The sequence below is a fragment of the Hylobates moloch genome, unplaced genomic scaffold (genome assembly GCF_009828535.3).
Source record: "Hylobates moloch isolate HMO894 unplaced genomic scaffold, HMol_V3 SCAFFOLD_13, whole genome shotgun sequence".
NCBI lineage: Eukaryota > Metazoa > Chordata > Mammalia > Primates > Hylobatidae > Hylobates > Hylobates moloch.
In genome coordinates, this window is record NW_026652288.1 from 35,718,675 (window position 1) to 35,736,893 (window position 18,219).

The window sequence follows — 18,219 nt, forward strand, 5'->3', positions numbered from 1 at the left end:
CCAAGATGGCGCCACTGCACTCCAGCCTGGGCGACACAGCGAGACTCAAAAAAGAGACCCAGACCAGGATTACGAATGAGGCAATTTATTAACCCAGCATGGTTTGTTCTAATGCTTCTTGTTGGCAGCTGCCACCTGTGGGAAAAGATGGAAGAATAAAAGTTGGTCAAGGGGGTCTCTGCTGGGGCACTTTCTAACAGCTACCTACTACCCACCAGAGGGGGGCACCCTGATTTGTGGTTTCAAATGCATCTATCTCATCTAACTCTCACTGTGGGTATTCTCCCATTTTATAGACGTGGAAACTGGGTCTCAAGGGAGTGGCCCGGCACAGTGGCTCACACCTTTAATCCCAGCACTCTGGAAAGCCGAGGCAGGTGGATCACCTGAGGTCAAGAGTTCGAGACCAGCCTGACCAATATGGCGAAACCCTGTCTCTACTAAAAATATAAAAACTAGCCAGGTGTGGTGGTGTATGCCTGTAGTCCCAGCTACTCAGGAGGCTGAAGACAGGAGAATTGCTTGAACCCGGGTGGCAGAGGTTGCAGTGAGCCGAGATTGCGCCACTGCACTCCAGCCTGGGAGACAGCAAGACTCTGTCTCAAAAGGAAAAGAGAAGGGAGTGGCGGAGTGGAGTCCAAATTCCGCCCACTGCCGTGTAAGAAGGCCAACATCCAACCACCAGCAATGATGTGTGCGCCAAGCCCCACTCTGCCTGGAAGAGCTTTCTCCTTCCAGGCCACCCCCAACTCCTAGAGGGCTGACACCTTCCATTCTTTTGTGACACTAGACTGACTAAATGCTCCAAGGCTCCTAGGAGGCCTGAGTCAGTGATACAGAATTGAGCTCATGCCAGGCCCTGGGTGCTCCTGCTGTACTACAGCTCACCTCACTACCATGCTTGAGGTGGCCAAGGGTAGATTTTGGCCACAGGGAGGCCAAGACAGGAGACTGTGGCACCAGGGCTGTGGCCACTCTGCCCCGTTGTCGGCCAGCCAGGATCTGAATGGAGACCTGGGTTCTGAACCAGCCCCCCTCCCTTATCTCCACCTCTCCCAAGCAGCCCATGTGATGCTCAGTACGCATGAGGACTAAGGGGAAATATCGCAGGCTGACCTGGGGAGGGGGAGTCATCTGTGGGTACAGCTATGTGCTCCATGGATAGATGCCCAGTGGCACCTGGGCTGGAGTTCCCTCCAAATTTTTCTTTCTTTTTTTTGAGACGGAGTTTCGCTCTTGTTGTCCAGGCTGGGGTGCAATGGCGTGATCTCGGCTCACTGCAACCTCCGCCTCCCGGGTTCAAGCAATTCTTGTGCCTCAGCCTCCCGAGTAGCTGTGATTACAGGCATGCGCCACCATGCCCAGCTAATTTTGTATTTTTAGTAGAGACAGGGTTTCTCCATGTTGGTCAGAATGGTCTTGAACTCCTGACCTCAGATAATTCACCTGCCTCGGCCTCCCAAAGTGCTGGGATTACAGGGGTGAGACAGCACAGCCGGCCTGCCTCCAAATTTCTAAGCAGCACCAGCAGGAAAAGTCAGTCAGAACTGTTCTTTCTCCTGTCCCTGGGCAGCCCTCCTCTGACCCTACCAGCACCGTGGGTTGTGCCCTTCAGAGAAGGAAAGAAGTCTATTTGACAAAGCATGGGCTTTGAAAATGCTTGGGCAGTGACTAAGCGACCCAGCCCCGCCCCAAACGCAGGCCTCACCTGTCCGGCGATTCTGTCCAGATCTCTCTGTCCCTGAGGTGTCAGTTTGCGGCCCCTGTGGGGAGGGAAGGGTCGTGTAGGCCCCAGTGAGCACAGGTCCTGTTCTCAGCCCCCTCCCTCCCGGTTGTGAGCCAGGCTTCTCAAGAAGCCACCTGCCGCCAGCCAAGTCCCAGTGAGGGCCCTAGTCAGGTGCATTCTAATGAGCTGGGGGCAGTAGTGGGAGCCCCCCTGGGAGCTGACGGGGTGTCGTTTGTGCAAGCATTAGATCAAAAGCCCCGAAAAATCAATTGGGAAAAGTTAACAAGCAGGCTAATGAAAGCAGACAGTCGCTAAATTACCTTCCTGGAGCCTGGGCTAGTCAGCCAGAGGTCGGGGTGAGGCCCCTTGCTGTTCGCTTTTCTGCAGAATCCCCTCCTGCCTGCCTCTGATAGGAGAGGCCTGAGGGGCTGGGCAGACTATGCAGGACCATTCGTTGGGGAAGTGATGACCGGGCCCCAAGGCTGCTCCATCAATGCAGCCCTCCCTACCCTGCTTACCCATCTTGGTCCTTTTCCACCATTTTCAGCCCCTCCAGGGCTTGGAGGACCCGGCGGGCCACACTCTTGGAGCCTCGGCTGAAGTGGCTGGGCATGACGCCGTTTCTCTGACGTCCCCCATAGATCTTGGTCATGGAGCCAACCCCAGCGCCACCCCGGAGGTACAGGTGCCGCGCTGTGGAAGCTGGGGGTAGTGTGAGAGGGAGATTTAAGGGTCTTGATCAAGGTCTCAAGTAAACAATTCCTTGTGTGTAAACAGCTAATTCTCACTGTTTTATCAGAAGGGAAACTGAAAACACACACTAACACCCAGAAACTGACAGCCCCCTCTCCTCACCCACCCCCCGGCTACCTCTTTCTCAACAAGCAGCCGTGCACCCTGGGTGGGCACTCTCACCATCCAGGGCCAACTTATTTAGTGGTTACTGTCCCAGCAGCACTGCTGTTGAATTGAACCTGAGGTTATGTAGGGGTGGAGCCTAGCTGTGACCATCTCCACGGGCCCCAGAGAAGCAGGAGTGAAGGCACCTATCGCCACTCTCTGGGCCACTTCAGTCTGGAGAGCTCAGGATAACAAGGGCAGGGCAGACACTCTGTGCAGTGGATGCCCCCGGCTTGGAATGTGTACCAGCCCCTCTGCGGACACAGGGAAGGCTGGGTTGGGCAAGTCTCTGGTCCACCCCAGCCAGCCTCCTTGCCTGCAAAAAAAGGTCCGTAAAATTCAGTCGAGACACCAGCCTCCCCAGAAACGCTTGCACGCTTCTATTAACTGGAGCACACATCTGCCAGGCCCCGTGCCAAGTGCTTTTCAATCTCTCCACCCCGCTTCACCTGAGGGCCCGGAGGTTACTGTGAGGACTCAACGGGTGTGTCAAGTGCTACTCTCCTTTAAAGAGTGAAATCGAGGCGCCAGAAGGTACTCACTGGCTCCATGTCACACAGCTCTGAAGGCACTGCCCTGTCCTGCCACTGTGATGGCACTGGGGCCCACATGCAGGAAGCACCCAGATTTCAGCCATCACATGGTCCTGCCTAGCTCTGGAGCTCAGAGCAGAGTCTGGTTTGTTCCTGGGACCCAGAGATCAGCAAGTTGGTCTGAGTCTGCTCAAGTGACTTCTTTCCTCTAGTTCTAAAGATCAAGTGGGGAAATTGGGGGTTCTTCCATAATTGCCAAGTGCCAGGCAGTATTCTGTGTGGGGTGGGCTGCTTCTGCCCAGAAACAGTTCTTGTATACTGCTTGTTCCCAGCCCCCTCCTGCCCTGAGATCAGGTCCAGATACAGCCAGCCCTCCATATCCACAGACTCAACCAAGGGTGGATCAAAAATATTCAGGCGAAAAAAAACTACGATTCAAAACAGTGTAACAATTACTTACACCGTATTAGTGCTTTTTTTTTTTCTTAAAAAACAAAAAAAGGCCTCATTCTGTCACCCAGGCTGGAGTGCTGTGGTGTGATCATAGCTCACTGCAGCCCCTAATTCCTGGGCTTAAGCAATCCTCTTGCCTCAGCCTCTTAAGCAGCTGGGACTATAAGTATGTGCCATGTCTGGCCTATATTAATCTATAAGTAATCTACAGATGATTTAAAATATATGGGATCAGGCCGGGCACAGTGGCTCATGCCTGTAATCCCAGCACTTTGGGAGGCTGAGGCGGGAGAACCACCTGAGGTCAGGAGTTCAAGACCAGCCTGGCCAACATGGTGAAACCCCATCTCTACTGAAATTACACGACAATCAGCCAGGTGTGGTGGCACAACCCCTGTAACCCCAGCTACTTGGGAGGCTGAAGCAGGAGAATCACTTGATCCTGGGAGGCAGAGGATGCAGTTTGCCAAGATCATACCACTGCACTCCAGCCTGTGTGACAGAGTGAGACTCTGTCTCTAAAGTAAAACATCTACATAGGATATATGCGAATATTATACCTTTTTTTTTTTTTGAGACAGGGCATCATTCTGTCACCCAGGCTGGAGTGCAGTGATAACAGCTCACTGCAGCTTTGACCTCCTGAATAGTTGGGACTACAGGTGCAAGCCACCACACCCAGCTAATTTTTGAAGAGACCCAGTTTTGCCATGTTGCTCTGGCTGAACTCCTGGAGTGAAGTGATCCACCCATCTGGCCTCCCGAAGTGCTAGGATTACAGGTGTGTGCCACTGTGCCAGCCCCGATGTTTTTTTTTTTTTTGAGACGGAGTCTCGCTCTGTTGCCCAGGCTGGAGTGCAGTGGCGCAATCTCGGCTCACTGCAAGCTCTGCCTCCCGGCTTCATGCCATTCTCCTGCCTCAGCCTCCCAAGTAGCTGGGACTACAGGTGCCTGCCACCACGCCTGTCTAATTTTTTTGTATTTTTAGTAGAGATGGGGTTTCACTGTGTTAGCCAGGATGGTCTCGATCTCCTGACCTCGTGATCTGCCCGCCTCAGCCTCCCAAAGTGCTGGGATTACAGGCGTGAGCCACTGTGCCCGGCCTCTGGCCCTGACATTACACCATTTTATAATAAGGGTGAGCATCTGTGGACTTGGGTATTGGGGTTCATCCTGGAACCAATGCCCAGCTGATACTGTACAACCATGCTCCGCTGGGGGCCAAGAGCACAGCCCTGCTGTTGTCTCACTACCTCTGGCATCTGCTCACTTTAAAATCCCCACCTCACTCCAGGCCCTACCCCCTACGCCACTGCCTGGTAATAAGTGCCCATAACCAGGACCAATAGACAGAGTCACTTGGTATAAGCCACCCCCCCACAATCTTTCTGCCAGAGAGTGACATCACTGGAAACCTCCACCCTTTCAGACCAGCTCAAATGCCCAGCAGCTGCTGCCATCCCTCTGGGCCCTGTAGCTGGCTGTGCCCTGGGGATCTGGGTGGAGACCTGCTCTCCCATTTGAACTACAGTACCCAGGACTGGGGAAAGCAGGACAGCTTTTCCTGTTATCTTGCTTTATTTTTTTTTTGAGACGGAGTCTTGCTCTGTCGCCCAGTCTGGAGTGCAGTGGCACCATCTGGGCTCACTGCAAGCTCCGCCTCCCGGGTTCACGCCATTCTCCTACCTCAGCTGGGACTACAGGCGCCCGCCACCACGCCCGGTTAATTTTTTTTTTATTTTTAGTAGAGACGGGGTTTCACCGTGTTAGCCAGGATGGTCTCGATCTCCTGACCTCGTGATCTGCCTGCCTCGGCCTCCCAAAGTGCTGGGATTACAGGCATGAGCCACCGTGCCCGGCCCGTTATCTTGCTTTTTAAGAGTAAGGCACACACCCCTAAGCACAGAAATGCCCAAAGCAGCTGTGCATCAGAAATGGGACACTCAGCCTCAGTCTTGTTGGGTTGGGACCAGCGCCCAGAGCGGTCAGACAGGGGCTTGAATCCCGACACCGTTCCTCCTCAGGAGGGACACAGGACCCACCTATCCTCCAGGTGGTTTGTGCTGTGGTACTTAAGGAGACACTTTACTTAAACCTTGAGCACAGTGACTGGTAGAGAACAAGCTCTCATAAAGCCTATTAGGTTTTTTTTTTTTTTTTTTTTTTTTTGAGACAGAGTCTCCCTCTGTTGCACAGGCTGGAGTGCAGTGGTGCGATCTCAGGCTCACTGCAACCTCTGCCTCCGGGGTTCAAGCAATTCTATCTCAGCCTCCCGAGTAGCTGGGACTACAGGCGCCTGCCACCACGCCCAGCTAATTTTTGTATTTTTAGTAGAGACAGGGTTTCACCACATTGGTCAGGATGGTCTCAAACTCCTGACCTCAGGTGATCTGCCTGCCTCTGCCTCCCAAAGGCCTATTCGGTTCTTTAACGGAGGCTTACATTTTTCTTAAGGCTGTATAAAAACCTTTTGGCATGGAGAACCTTGGTCAGACACTACAAGTTCCTCCCTTGCTATCCCAGTTCATGCTAATTATTTTTTTCTGACCCACTAGAAGGGAAAGGAAGGGTTATTAACTTCACAAACTGGAAAATGTAAGAGTTGAAATACCGCGTTCTATTCTATTAAAACACTGACCTTTTTCCTTACCCCCTAGAGACCCAGGTTCCAGCCCCAGCTTTTGATGTGGAGCTGCACAAATCCAGGCCACCCTATCTGGTACTCATGAGGGCCAATTGCGAGCAAGCTGCTGTCACAAATGGGTTCTCCTCCAGTTCTTCCACGCTAGAGGCCTGCTCCTCTGCTGTGTGCATTCTTGGGATGGCAACCCACTCCTCTCAGGAACCCCTGTCCAGGAATCACCCCCTACCTGGAACTGTAAAGGAGGCCACCCCTCTCCACTCTACTGTGAGTTCACGGTCAAGGGAGAGCAGCTGTGTTCCTGCTAGACCGAGAGGAAGGGTCCCTCTGGACTTGAGCACGGGGCAGACCAACCAAGCACGGCTTCTTAGGAGTCATCGCAGCTCAGCGAAGTCCAGACTGGTGGTCCCATCCCGACCTAGAGTCAAAGGCAGGGAAGAACTCCCCCAGCACACTCTAGCTGACCCTTCTCTGCCAAACTTGTTAAGAAACCACTTTCCTGACCTTGATTCATCCCTTAACTCATTTCTGTGACACCTCCCAGTCTCATTCTTTCTACTGTCACAGCACAAGTGGGTGCCCAGCCCCACGCAGGAGCCAGAGATGGAGCAGCCTCCAACCTACAAGAAGTGTTTCCAGACATCCCAATTCAGCAGCTGCTTTCAGATGCACACCAGGACACCAAACTAGACTCCCACATCTCTATCTTCAGCAGGTCCTTTAGAGAATTAAGACAGCAAGACGCTTGTCCAGCCGGGTGCGGGAGCTCACGCCTGTAATCCCAGGACTTTGGGAGGCCAAGGCGGGCGGATCATGAGGTCAAGAGATCAAGAGCATCCCAGCCAACATGGTAAAACCCTGTCTCTACTAAAAATACAAAAATTAGCTGGGTGTGGTGGCGGGCGCCTGTAGTCCCAGCTACTTGGGAGGCTGAGGCAGGAGAATTGCTTGACCCGGGAGGCAGAGGTTGCAGTTAGCTGAGACAGCACCACTGTACTCCAGCCTGGTGACAGAGCAAGACTCTGTCTTCAAAAAAAAAAAAAAAAAGCCTGTCTAGGGCTACCGTGCACCACCCCCTTCATAAAGACCCATGGTGGCCATCCCTTGAACATCCAGTGAGAGCAAGTCTTTGCGGGTTCTTCCTCTACCTTGCCCTGCCCCTACACCACTGCCTTGGGACTGTTACTCCTACAGCTCTGCTCCATTTCCAGACCACCCTCAGGAGGGCCCCATCTTCTGCCATGGGCCTCTTTACCCCCAAACCCCAGGATTAAGACCTGTCTACTTCACACTCATTCCTACAGGTCTCCACAATTTGGCCCTGCTCAGCAGGGCCTCAGCTTTAGCACACTTTAGCCTCAAATCTGAGGGGGCAAAATAGGCCAGACTCTTATGAGTAGAAAAAAAGGCAATATAGCAGGGAACCTAGTTTTGGACAGAGCCACCCTGCCAAGCCCTCCCAGGGTGACTTGCAGCAAGTCACTTCGCCTGTCTGCACCACAGCTTTCTCTTTGGTAAAACAGATCACTCCCATGACTAGTATAAGCTGACTGCCAAACTGGGCGGAACATGTTAAACTCTAGAATAGAGGCTGGTAAACTTTGCCTGTAATCCCAGTGCTTTGGGAGGCTGAGGCAGGAGGACTGCTTGAGCTTGGGAGTTCAACATAGTGAGACTCCATCTCTACAAATAAAATTAGCTAGGCATGGTGGCTGACAGGCACCTGTAGTCCCAGCTACTTAGTAGGGTGGGGCAGGAGGATCACTTGAGCCCAGGAGGCTACAGTGAGCTATAACTGTGCCACTGCACTCCAACCTGGGTGACAGGGCTAGACCCTGTCTGTGAAAATAAATAATAAAGGGTCAGGTAGGAAATATTTCAGGCTTTGAGGTCTACAGCTTCTGCCACAACTACAACTCTGCCCTTGTGTATGTAGATACATGGGGGTGGTTATATCCCAACGAAAGTATACACAACAGGCCACTGGTCTACCACACAACCATCCTAGGCTGCTAGGGCAGCTGGGCAAGTGAGGTGTAAAAGAGGCCTTTGGGGTACTCCAAGTGACAGAGACCAGTAGGCAGGCAGAAGATGCACATCCTGCTTGAGGTTTCCAGGCAGGGCCACTGTTGGCTGCAAGGGACCACAGCAACTCTACCATGACCAGCAGATGCAACTAGGTTTATTTTTTTTTTTTTTTGAGACAGAGTCTCGCTGTCGCCCAGGCTGGAGTGCAATGGCGCGATCTCGGCTCACTGCAACCTCCGCCTCCCGGGTTCACGCCATTCTCCTGCCTCAGCCTCCCGAGTAGCTGGGACTACAGGCGCCCGCCACCTCGCCTGGCTAATTTTTTGTATTTTTAGTAGAGACGGGGTTTCACTGTGTTAGCCAGGATGGTCTCGATCTCCTGACCTCGTGATCCGCCCGCCTCGGCCTCCCAAAGTGCTGGGATTACAGGCTTGAGCCACCGCACCCGGCCTGCAACTAGGTTTATTATCCAAGATCTTAATCCCATCTCGTTAATCCCTCCCCATGCAAAAAAAAAAGTACAAGACACATACACTCCTACTTTGGAGGTATTTGGTATGTGCAGAACGTGTCTTCACCCCAGCAAATGAGAAAGGCTATGAGATTATTTTTCCTAATCCTAGATCCAAAGCTGCTCTGACCTACTGACCCTTGAGGCACTGCCAAAGCAAGATGGGGGGACAGGTGGAGGGGATATGTAAATTCCAGGCCTTGTCATTGATGTGTGCCCAAGGAAGTCAGCTTCTCTTCATACGCCCCATTTTCTGTCTAAAACAAACGGTGGGTAGGTGATACGCCAGCAACCCTACCCACCTCAGCAAGTTCATCTTTCAGTCCTCAGAGGCCGTGGCTGAGTATTATGCTGGTCCTCTGTGCTCACTCCATGGCCTGAAAGAGTGGGCCCCAATAGACATTTGAGGCACAAGTGTACCACAGATCTACAAAATGCTTCATATTCTGAAAGGCCAAGCAACCTGTACCAAGGCCAACTCTTTTCAGGGTCATTGAGGAGTTTTGCCAATTTCCAAACCCTGCTTCCCACCTACCTCTTATCTGGGGACAAGTTGTGGTCAGGATGGAGCCCCCACTTCACAGAGAGATAAGGACTAAGATTGGAGAGGCCGAGGCCCCTTAGTGAAGGTCCGTGCTAAAGCTGCCACCTTGACATAACACGGCACTGCCACCGCCCACCCTGTTAGGTTTTCCTGAGAGTGAAGATTTAGTGAGTACTGAAACGTCAAGACACATGAGAACTAACACTAGTCAGGGACTGTACCTAAATTATCATTGGAAGATCGAAAAGAGATGGGGCTGGCACGAGGCTGCAAGGTGTCCATAAGGTCGGAAATTGAGATTTAAAGCAGGGACTGACCTGGCTAGATCTCCAACCATTTAGTTAGAAACAACCTGTCAGAGACATGGAGACTAACTTGATGATCTGAGCAACAGTAAAAATAACTGACTTTTTCCTGAGTAACTACTACGCAACAGACACGTTCTAAACACTCTGCTTTAAATTCATTCAATCCTCGCAATACTCTTGTACTGGTACAACAATTAGTCCCATTTTGGGGATGAGAAAGTGGAGGCACAGGCAGGTTAACCAACTTGCCAGAGGTCACACAGCCAGACGTAAAAGATGGATCCAAACCCAGGGAGTCTGCCTCCATGTATATAGAAAGGATTAAACCATCTGTAAGCAAAATATGAACATTCACCTGTCTCTGGTTTCCCCTGAAGCTCAAAGCCACAGGTCCTCCTCTCACAAAGCTCTTAGAATGTAATAAAAACTTGGAGTATCAAGTTATTGAATATCACATCACACATGGCAAGTTGTGACACAACCAAGGGTTTCTCTCCCTCTTGGGGCAGGAAAAAGCTCAGAGGAGACACGGAAATATGGTTTGTGCCAGGGGTCACCCAGCTCCCCACTCTCCAGCCAAAGACCTAAGTTCCTCACCAGCTCGCGTGTAGAACCAGTTCTCATCGTAGGGAGCAAGCTCTTTGTGCTTGGCCAGCTTGACGGTGTCCACCCATTCGGGGACTTTCAGCTTCCCGGACCTAAGACCGAAACATGGGAAAAGCACGATCCAGTCATCTCCACAAACTACCCCACATCCCAAATGCCCTCCCCTCAACATAACTATGATGTGCCCAGAGTACAGAGAGGCTGGAACCGGAACACAAGCCAGGCCTCACGCTGAAAGGAGCCACGGAGGCCCCAAACAAGTCTCCCCTGCCAGGACCGGCAAACACTGGGGCTCAGACGGGCAGGCCAAGGCGACAGCCTCCACCCGTTTTGAACCTCAGTCCCCAAACTCACTTTTTGAGGAAGGCTGCCAGAGCTCTGACGAACTCCTGCTGGTTCACGTCTTTTACAGTAACTCCAGGCATCTGCAGGAGAAAGTCAAGCAAGTGAACATAGGCCTGGCGGAGACGACTGCCAAGGGCACGGACCCTATCCCAATCTTTTCGCTCCAACGCATCCTAAACCGGGGTACACCCGTTACTTCCCACGGCCCCTTCGACGCCGGGCTCCGGCTCCTGCGGGTTCGAAGGAGCTCACCGACGCCCACAGCCTCTCTGGATCGCACTAATACAGCCTGGCCCCCGCGTGTGAGGATCCTGCGCGACCCCACTCCCCAGCCCCGGGACTCCGGACGCCCCACGCACCCCACCGCTGCCCCCCAGGGCCCACGCTCGCTTCCCGGACGGCGCTGACCGGGCATGTCCGGGCCTGCCGCTCGCACGTGGCCGCGGCTCCAGGGGGCGGGACGGGCCCGCGCCGGGCGCCTCGGAGCCCTCAGGCACGCGCTCTGAGGCTTCGGCGTCCGGCCCTGTCGCCTCGCCCCAAGTCCAACTCGGAGCCCTCGCTTACCGTGCGGCCTCCGCGCTGCCAGCCAGGGGAAAGGGAGCGACGGGGTTTCCCGGGCGCACAAGTCGGGCGTCGGGTCTCGCGAGAGTTCCGAAATCTCGCGAGAACGAGGGTAGAAGCTGAGGCTCCGCCTCGCTCAGGGCGAAAGTGGCTTCGTCCCCGCCTAGATGGGAGGATGTCTAGTGAGGGGTGGAAAGGTAAAGGGGAGGGCCAAGGTGTCGGGCGTGGAGGCCTGGGTTTCCTCCCGCCTTTCCTTCTCCCGGAGTGTACTAGAAAGAGGATAGAAAGCTCCTGTTCGGAGCTGGGGGAACTTGGCTTCGTTTGCGTCGTTCGTGGCTGGAAGGAACAGTGGTGGAGAAGACTATGATGGCGAAAGTACGGGGCAGGTTGCGTGGGCCACAGCTGGCGCCCTCCGGCCAAACAACCCCTTTTCTGGGTGGAAGTGGCTGTTTCCTGGCCGGAAGTGGGAGTAGTAAGGGCGGAACTGTGACAGGGAACCTAGGGGAAGGGCGAGGAAGAAATGTGGCTATCATCTTCCGTCCTTCACCGCCAGCAGTCGCGAGAGCGGGAGACGGAAGCCCCACCCTTCTCAGGGCGGAAGTTGCTTCAGCACAGCCGGGGCGAGCGAAAAGGGAATGAGGCGCTGGAGGAGGGGAGGAGATGAAGGCGGGACAAAACGGCAGAGGCGGGACCTTAGCAGAAGATAGTTCAGCTCTGCCTCCTAGTGTCGGAGTCTGTTCGCTCAGCCCTTACTTTGCCAGTTTAGATTTACCTGCCCTGCTGACCTGTGTAGGTTTAGGCAGTCCATTTGCCCTCTCAGGGCTTGTCTCACCATTAAAAAAAAATGAGATCCCCGTTTGCCCATTTAAAGTGGCTGCTCTGGTTCATGGCGCGTCACATGCTCTAAAAAATATTTTTTGAGTGCCTGCTCTATGCCAGGCACAGGTAAATATTATTTGGACATTTATCATGTGGCTGTTACTGTAGTGTTACATGCATGATCTCATTTAATCCTTACAGGGCCCAACAACTAAATAACATCTGGTCCAATAAAATTATGTTAACTTGTTGCAAAAAGGAAACACTGAAATGTGTGTAGCTATTTTCTTATGTTGGAAAGACTGAGAATCTAAAACATCAGAGCAAATATTAGAATTTTACCCCACACTGATACTGTGGCTGCAAAATGTGTTAATTATTAATAAGTCAAGACTCGTATCTGTGAGAAAAGTTAAAACCAACCATGCTTCTAGCATAAGATCATATATTTAAATCAAGGTTTTACATTCATGTAGAATGTTGTTGAAACCTATCTCATACTGTTTCTAAAACTTGAGAAAATATTTTCGTTATCTCAATTGTTTTTCCAGAACCAACACATACATATTTCCATATGTACTCAAAGTGGGTAATATATGCATGTCTAACTGGAAATCTCCATGTACTTGGGTAATTTATATTCACTTTTTATAATTTAATTAATTAATTATTATTTAAATTTTTTTTTGAGTTGGAGTCTCGCTCTGTCACCCAGGCCGGAGTGCAATGATGTGATCTTGGTTCACTGCAACCTCCGCCTCCCGGGTTCAAGTGATTCTCTGGCCTCAGGCTCCCAAGTAGCTGGGATTACAGGCGCCTGCCACCACACCTGGCTAATTTTTGTATTTTTATAGTGACGGGTTTTCACCATGTTGGCCAGGCTGGTCTTGAACTCCTGACCTCAGGTGATCCACCTGCGTCGGCCTCCCAAAGTGCTGGGATTACAGGTGTGAGCCACTGTGCCTGGCCCCCACTTTAAAAAATTTCTAATACCAGTTCTGAATCATTTAAACGTAATTCATTTGAGTCATTTCATTAAATTAAATTTTTTTTTTTAAAGCTCTCCAGAGGAACTCTGGAGTGCCTGACCAAAGGAAGAGACAGGGTGAATATAGGATTTTGGGAAGAGTGAAGCTTAGGTAAAATGTATATAAAGCAGAGTTTTGATGGACATAAGGAAAAGCAGGCATGTGTTTATGCAATGGAGCTAACATCATTCCTGGGCTAGGAGCAGACGCAGGATTCTGTTTCCTTGGACATTAGAAAGTTTAGATAAATGTACAATGTTGTCTCTAAGAACTGCGTCTCTGAAGCTCTCACCTGAGTTGGAGATCATGACTGCTTCTCTGTGTCAAAGTGACTTAGACTTTCCAGGTAAGAATGAGATGTCCCATTTTCACTATTCTTACGATTTTAAAGATTTTTTAAAATTCTGGCAGCCTGTGATTTTAGAGAACACAGTTTCTCAGCACTGTGTCCCTGCTGTTAATTTTTGTACGTGTTAGTTTTTACAGGTTCATAACTGACAACTCTGTGAGGTGGTTATAGACCAGTCAGCTGAGCCTTAGAGTCAAGTCATTTGTCCAGGGTCACATAAGGTTAAAGCCTGAGCTCGGATTTGAAGCCACAACTGAAGATACTCAAGCTCTTGCAATAACCTTTTTTTTTTTTTTTTTTGAGACGGAGTCTCGTTCTGTCACCCAGGCTGGAGTGCAGTGGTGTGATCTCGGCTCATGCAAGCTCCGCCTCCCGGGTTCACGCCATTCTCCTACCTCAGCCTGTTGAGTAGCTGGGACTACAGGTGCCCACCACCACGCCTGGCTAATTTTTTGTATTTTTAGTAGAGATGGGGTTTCATCGTGTTAGCCAGGATGGTCTTGATCTCCTGACCTCGTGATCCACCCGCCTCGGCCTCCCAAAGTGCTGGGATTACAGGCTCACGCCTGTAAATTTAGTGGAAAGTACAGAATTCCCATATTCCCCATGCCGACACACGGAGATGGCCTCCCTTTCTATCAACATTCCACACCAGAGTGGTACCTTTGCTACAATCAAGGAACACAATATTATCACCCAAAGTCCGCAGTTTACATCAGTGTTCACTCTTGTGTGTTCTGCAAGTTTTGGCAAATGTATAATGACACGTATCCACCATTACAGTTTCATAGAGAATAATTTCATTGCCCTAAACAACACACGTTCATCCTTCCATCCCTCCAACCCGACAACCAATTATCATTTTATCATTTTATTGTCATCACAATTTTGCCCTTTTCCAGAATGTCATATAATTGGAATCATACATTTGGATTGGCTTCTTTCAGTTAGTAAGGCATTTAAGGTTCCACCATATCTTTTTTTTGGCGGGGTGGAGGGGAGGAGGAGGCAGACAGGGTCCTGCTCTGGAGTGCAGTGGCGCTGGAGTGCTGGGATTACAGGCGTGAGCTACCGTGCCCGGCCTCAATAAACTCTTTAAACACAGTTTTTTTTTTTTGTTTTTGTTTTTTGAGAAGGAGTCTCGCTCTTTCACCCAGGCTGGAGTGCAGTGGCGCGATCTCGGCTCACTGCAGGCTCCGCCCCCCGGGGTTCACGCCATTCTCCTGCCTCAGCCTCCCGCGTAGCTGGGACTACAGGCGCCCGCCACCTCGCCCGGCTATTTTTTTGTATTTTTAGTAGAGACGGGGTTTCACCGTATTAGCCAGGATGGTCTCGATCTCCTGACCTCGTGATCCGCCCGCCTCGGCCTCCCAAAGTGCTGGGATTACAGGCGTGAGCCACTGCGCCCGGCCTAAACACAGTTTTAACAATGGGTTGAGGCTGTAGTACCTACAAACAGTGGGATATTATTCAGCACTAAGAAGAAATGAGCTGGCTGGGAGCAGTGGCTCACGCCTGTAATCTCAGCACTTTGGGAGGCTGAGATGGGCGGATTGCCTGAGCTTAGGAGTTCTTGACCAGCCTGGGCAACACGGTGAAACCCCCTCTCTACTAAAATACAAAAAATTAGCCAAGAGTGCCGGCGTGTGCCTGTAGTCCCAGCTACTCCGGAAACTGAGGCAGAAGAATCGGTTGAACCCGGGAGGTGGAAGTTGCAGTGAGCTGAGATCGCGCCACGGCATTCCAGCCTGGGTGACAGAGCGAGACTCCGTTTCAAAAAAAAGAAGCTATCAAGCCATGAAAACTATGGTGGATTTGGGAGGCCGAGATGGGTGGATCACTTGAGGTCAGGAGTTAGAGACCAGCCTGGCCAACATGATGAAATCCCATCTGTACTAAAAAAATACAAAAATTAGCTGGGTGTGGTGGTGCATACCTGTAATCCCAGCTACTCAGGAAGATGAGGCATGAGAATCGCTTGAACCTGGGAGGCGGAGGTTGAAGTGAGCCAAGTGCACTGCACTCAAGCGCCACTGCACTCCAGAGCAGGACCCTGTCTGCCTCCTCCTCCCCTCCACCCCGCCAAAAAAAAGATATGGTGGAACCTTAAATGCCTTACTAACTGAAAGAAGCCAATCCAAATGTATGATTCCAACTATATGACATTCTGGAAAAAGGCAAAATTGTGATGACAATAAAATGATAAAATGATAATTGGTTGTCAGGTTGGAAGGATGGAGGGATGAATGTGTGTTGTTTAGGGCAATGAAACTATTCTCTATGAAACTGTAATGGTGGATACGTGTCATTACACATTTGCCAAAACTTGCAGAACATACAACAAGAGTGAACACTGACGTAAACTGCGGACTTTGGGTGATAATATTGTGTTCCTTGATTGTAACAAAGGTACCACTCTGGTGTGGAATGTTGATAGAAAGGGTGGCCATCCCTGTGTGTCGGCATGGGGAATATGGGAATTCTGTACTTTCCACTAAATTTTGCTATGAACACATATAATATATATACGTATTCATATGTATATGTACATGTGTGTATATATGTGTGTTACATATATATACACACACACACAGATATATGAGACAGTCTTGCTCTGTCACCCAGGCTGGAGTGCAGTGGTGTAATCATGGCTCACTGCAGCCTCGACCTCCTGGGCTCAAGCTATTCTCCCACCTCAGCCTCCTGAGTAGCTGGGACTACAGGTGCACGCCACCGTGCCTGGCTAAATTTTGTATTTTTTGCAGAAAGGGGGTTTTGCCACGTTGCCCAGGCTGGTCTCGAACTTCTGAGCTCAAGCAATCCTCCCACCTTGGCCTCCCAAAGTTCTGGGATTAGAGGTGTAAGCCACTGCATCTGGCCCCTGAAGTTTTTTTTTTGCTGGGTACGGTGGCTCACAACTCTAAGCCCAAAATAATAATAATAAAAAAAATACACACACACAAACAAAACAACTCTAATCCCAGCACTTTGGGAGGCTGAGGCAGGAGGATCGCTTGAGCTCAGACATTCAAGTCCAGCCTGGGCAACATAGTGAGACACTGTCTCTACAAAAAATAAAAATTAGCCTCACAGGGAGGTGTATGCCTGTAGGCCCAGCTACTCAGGAGGCTGAGGCTGGAGGGTCACTTGAGCCTGGGAGGTTGAGGCTGCAGTGAGCCATGACTGTGCCACTGTACTCCAGCTTGGGTGACAGAGACTGTCTTAGAAAAAATGGTTTGAGGTCAGAAAGTTCATGTTTTGATGAGGAGAGGGGCAGCATTGTAGTGTGTTAACTCAGTAGGAAAATATAATTCCTAAGGAATCAGAATGTATTTTACTCAGTCATTTATTCTGAGCTCCCAGGGAGGAGCTGCAGGCAGGCCCTGTGCTCTGAGAGTGCTTATTCTCTGAGGTGGAGACATAGGTGGACATAGATAGGCACAGCTCAGGGTGATCGGCACTATGAAGTAGGGACCAGTGGCCCCTTGGGAACATAGGGAACTCTGCCTGAGAGGCTTAACATATTATTTTGAGTTGGATGAAAAGGATGAACCTTGCTTTTGTGAAGAGTTCAGGATCTTGTGAAGGCCCATGCAGGGTAGGGGTTAAAGGACTGTATTTATGCAAATGTGTTAGGGCTGCAAAGCCAGCTACACAATGGAACAGGGGTGCAGAATGAGGCCTATGTGGACCAAGCAATGAGGGTCTGCGTATAGGCTGGATGGGGATAAGTGTACGATGTCAGTTCTACGTTGGACTAGAATTGAGGTCAGGAGGGGAGCAAGTTAACGTAGGGCTGAAGTGAAAGGAGCATGGATTCCCAAAGGGCAGAACGTGAAATAATCTCCTGAAATAAAACCTGGGTGGCTGTGGGAAGGAGTCTTGTGAGGAGAGAGAGGAACAGGGATGGTGCTTCATATTTGGGACTTCATTGGTTAAGTCTGCAGATTGCCAAGAGGGTACACAAAGAAGGTTTAGAAGGGAGATGATTTACTTAGTACTTTATTGGATCATGGCAATACCTTTCCCTACCTGGCACTGGGAAGTGGGAAAGGGGGCAGTGTAGGAAACAGTGCTCACAATCTATTATCTGTAATCTCTCAAGAGCCGAGAAGAGGCCAGGAGCCTACTGGCTCCCCACAATCACAGGTGAAGAGTGCTGCACTTGAACAGGCAACAACTTAGGAGCATGAGCAACTCTTAAATCTGCTCTTTTCCCTAAGACTGACATCTGCAGAAGCTCTGGCCCTTTCCCTCAGGCATTAATAGGGGACCCTAATGAGTTGAAAGATAAAGTTGGCCTGGCCAGTGATGTGAAAAGCCTTGCCCAGGCCGGGTCCTGAAGGAGAGGTGGGCTGCAGAGAAATGAGAAGGGCCTGTAAAGAGGGGTCTGCTCTCTAGTCTACTCCTTCCCCCAATCTCCATCACTTCCTCTTTTCCTCCCCTTTTCATGCCATCCTTTAACCCCAAATTATACTTTCTCTTTTACCCTTCTCAGCTCTGTGACCTTGGTGTACAGAGGACCCTTGGTCAGTGCTGAGTAGCAGTCTCAGCCACGTTGCATGTTGCAGTGCTTCCTTTCTCTGTGACTTTGTGGCCTTGGTCATCTGTCATTAGGAAAGCATGGCACACCAAGTCTTAGGCAGGTCTATTAAGGAGCAATCATATATCTAAGTTATAGCTAAGGGGAGGGAAGAAGAGTGTGAAGCCGACTTTGGTCTCCTGATATCTCAGTACCTCCTGAGAAGCGCTGCAGGTTTCTTATTCTGTAATCTGTTAGGGAGGAGAAGAAACCCACCCTCTCAAAATCCCAAACAAGAAAGAACAAGTTGTAATTGGATGTCATCACCATCAATCATCTTGAGTA

At 50.7% G+C, this 18,219-nt stretch overlaps 2 protein-coding genes across 3 annotated transcripts in view; both read right to left on the reverse strand.

The window, feature by feature from the left end:
• The window catches only part of LOC116480610 (carcinoembryonic antigen-related cell adhesion molecule 1-like), a 1,172,951-nt gene that overhangs the window by 1,100,909 nt on the left and 53,823 nt on the right, over positions 1-18,219 (reverse strand).
• On the reverse strand, positions 46-11,256 carry RPS19 (ribosomal protein S19). 2 transcript variants are annotated; one of them, XM_032172815.2, is made up of 6 exons: positions 11,160-11,256; positions 10,605-10,675; positions 10,242-10,342; positions 2,245-2,428; positions 1,709-1,763; positions 46-135 (listed from the first exon to the last, which is right to left on the reverse strand). In XM_032172815.2, the coding sequence occupies exons 2-6, from the start codon at positions 10,673-10,675 to the stop codon at positions 109-111; spliced, it is 438 nt and encodes a 145-aa protein (XP_032028706.1). In that variant the 5' UTR covers positions 11,160-11,256; the 3' UTR covers positions 46-108. The 2 variants fall into 2 exon arrangements, with proteins under 2 accessions (XP_032028706.1, XP_058282564.1); XM_058426581.1 differs by lacking the exon at positions 11,160-11,256 and adding an exon at positions 10,955-10,972.

Coding starts and splice junctions, on each gene's coding strand:
- RPS19 (XM_032172815.2), bottom strand. CDS start 10,675: ATGCCTGGAGTTACTGTAAAAGACGTGAACCAGCAGGAGTTCGTCAGA. Junction 10,343..10,604: donor CTGGCAGCCTTCCTCAAAAA/GTGAGTTTGGGG, acceptor TTTCGGTCTTAG/GTCCGGGAAGCTGAAAGTCC. Junction 2,429..10,241: donor CTGGTTCTACACGCGAGCTG/GTGAGGAACTTA, acceptor CACTACCCCCAG/CTTCCACAGCGCGGCACCTG.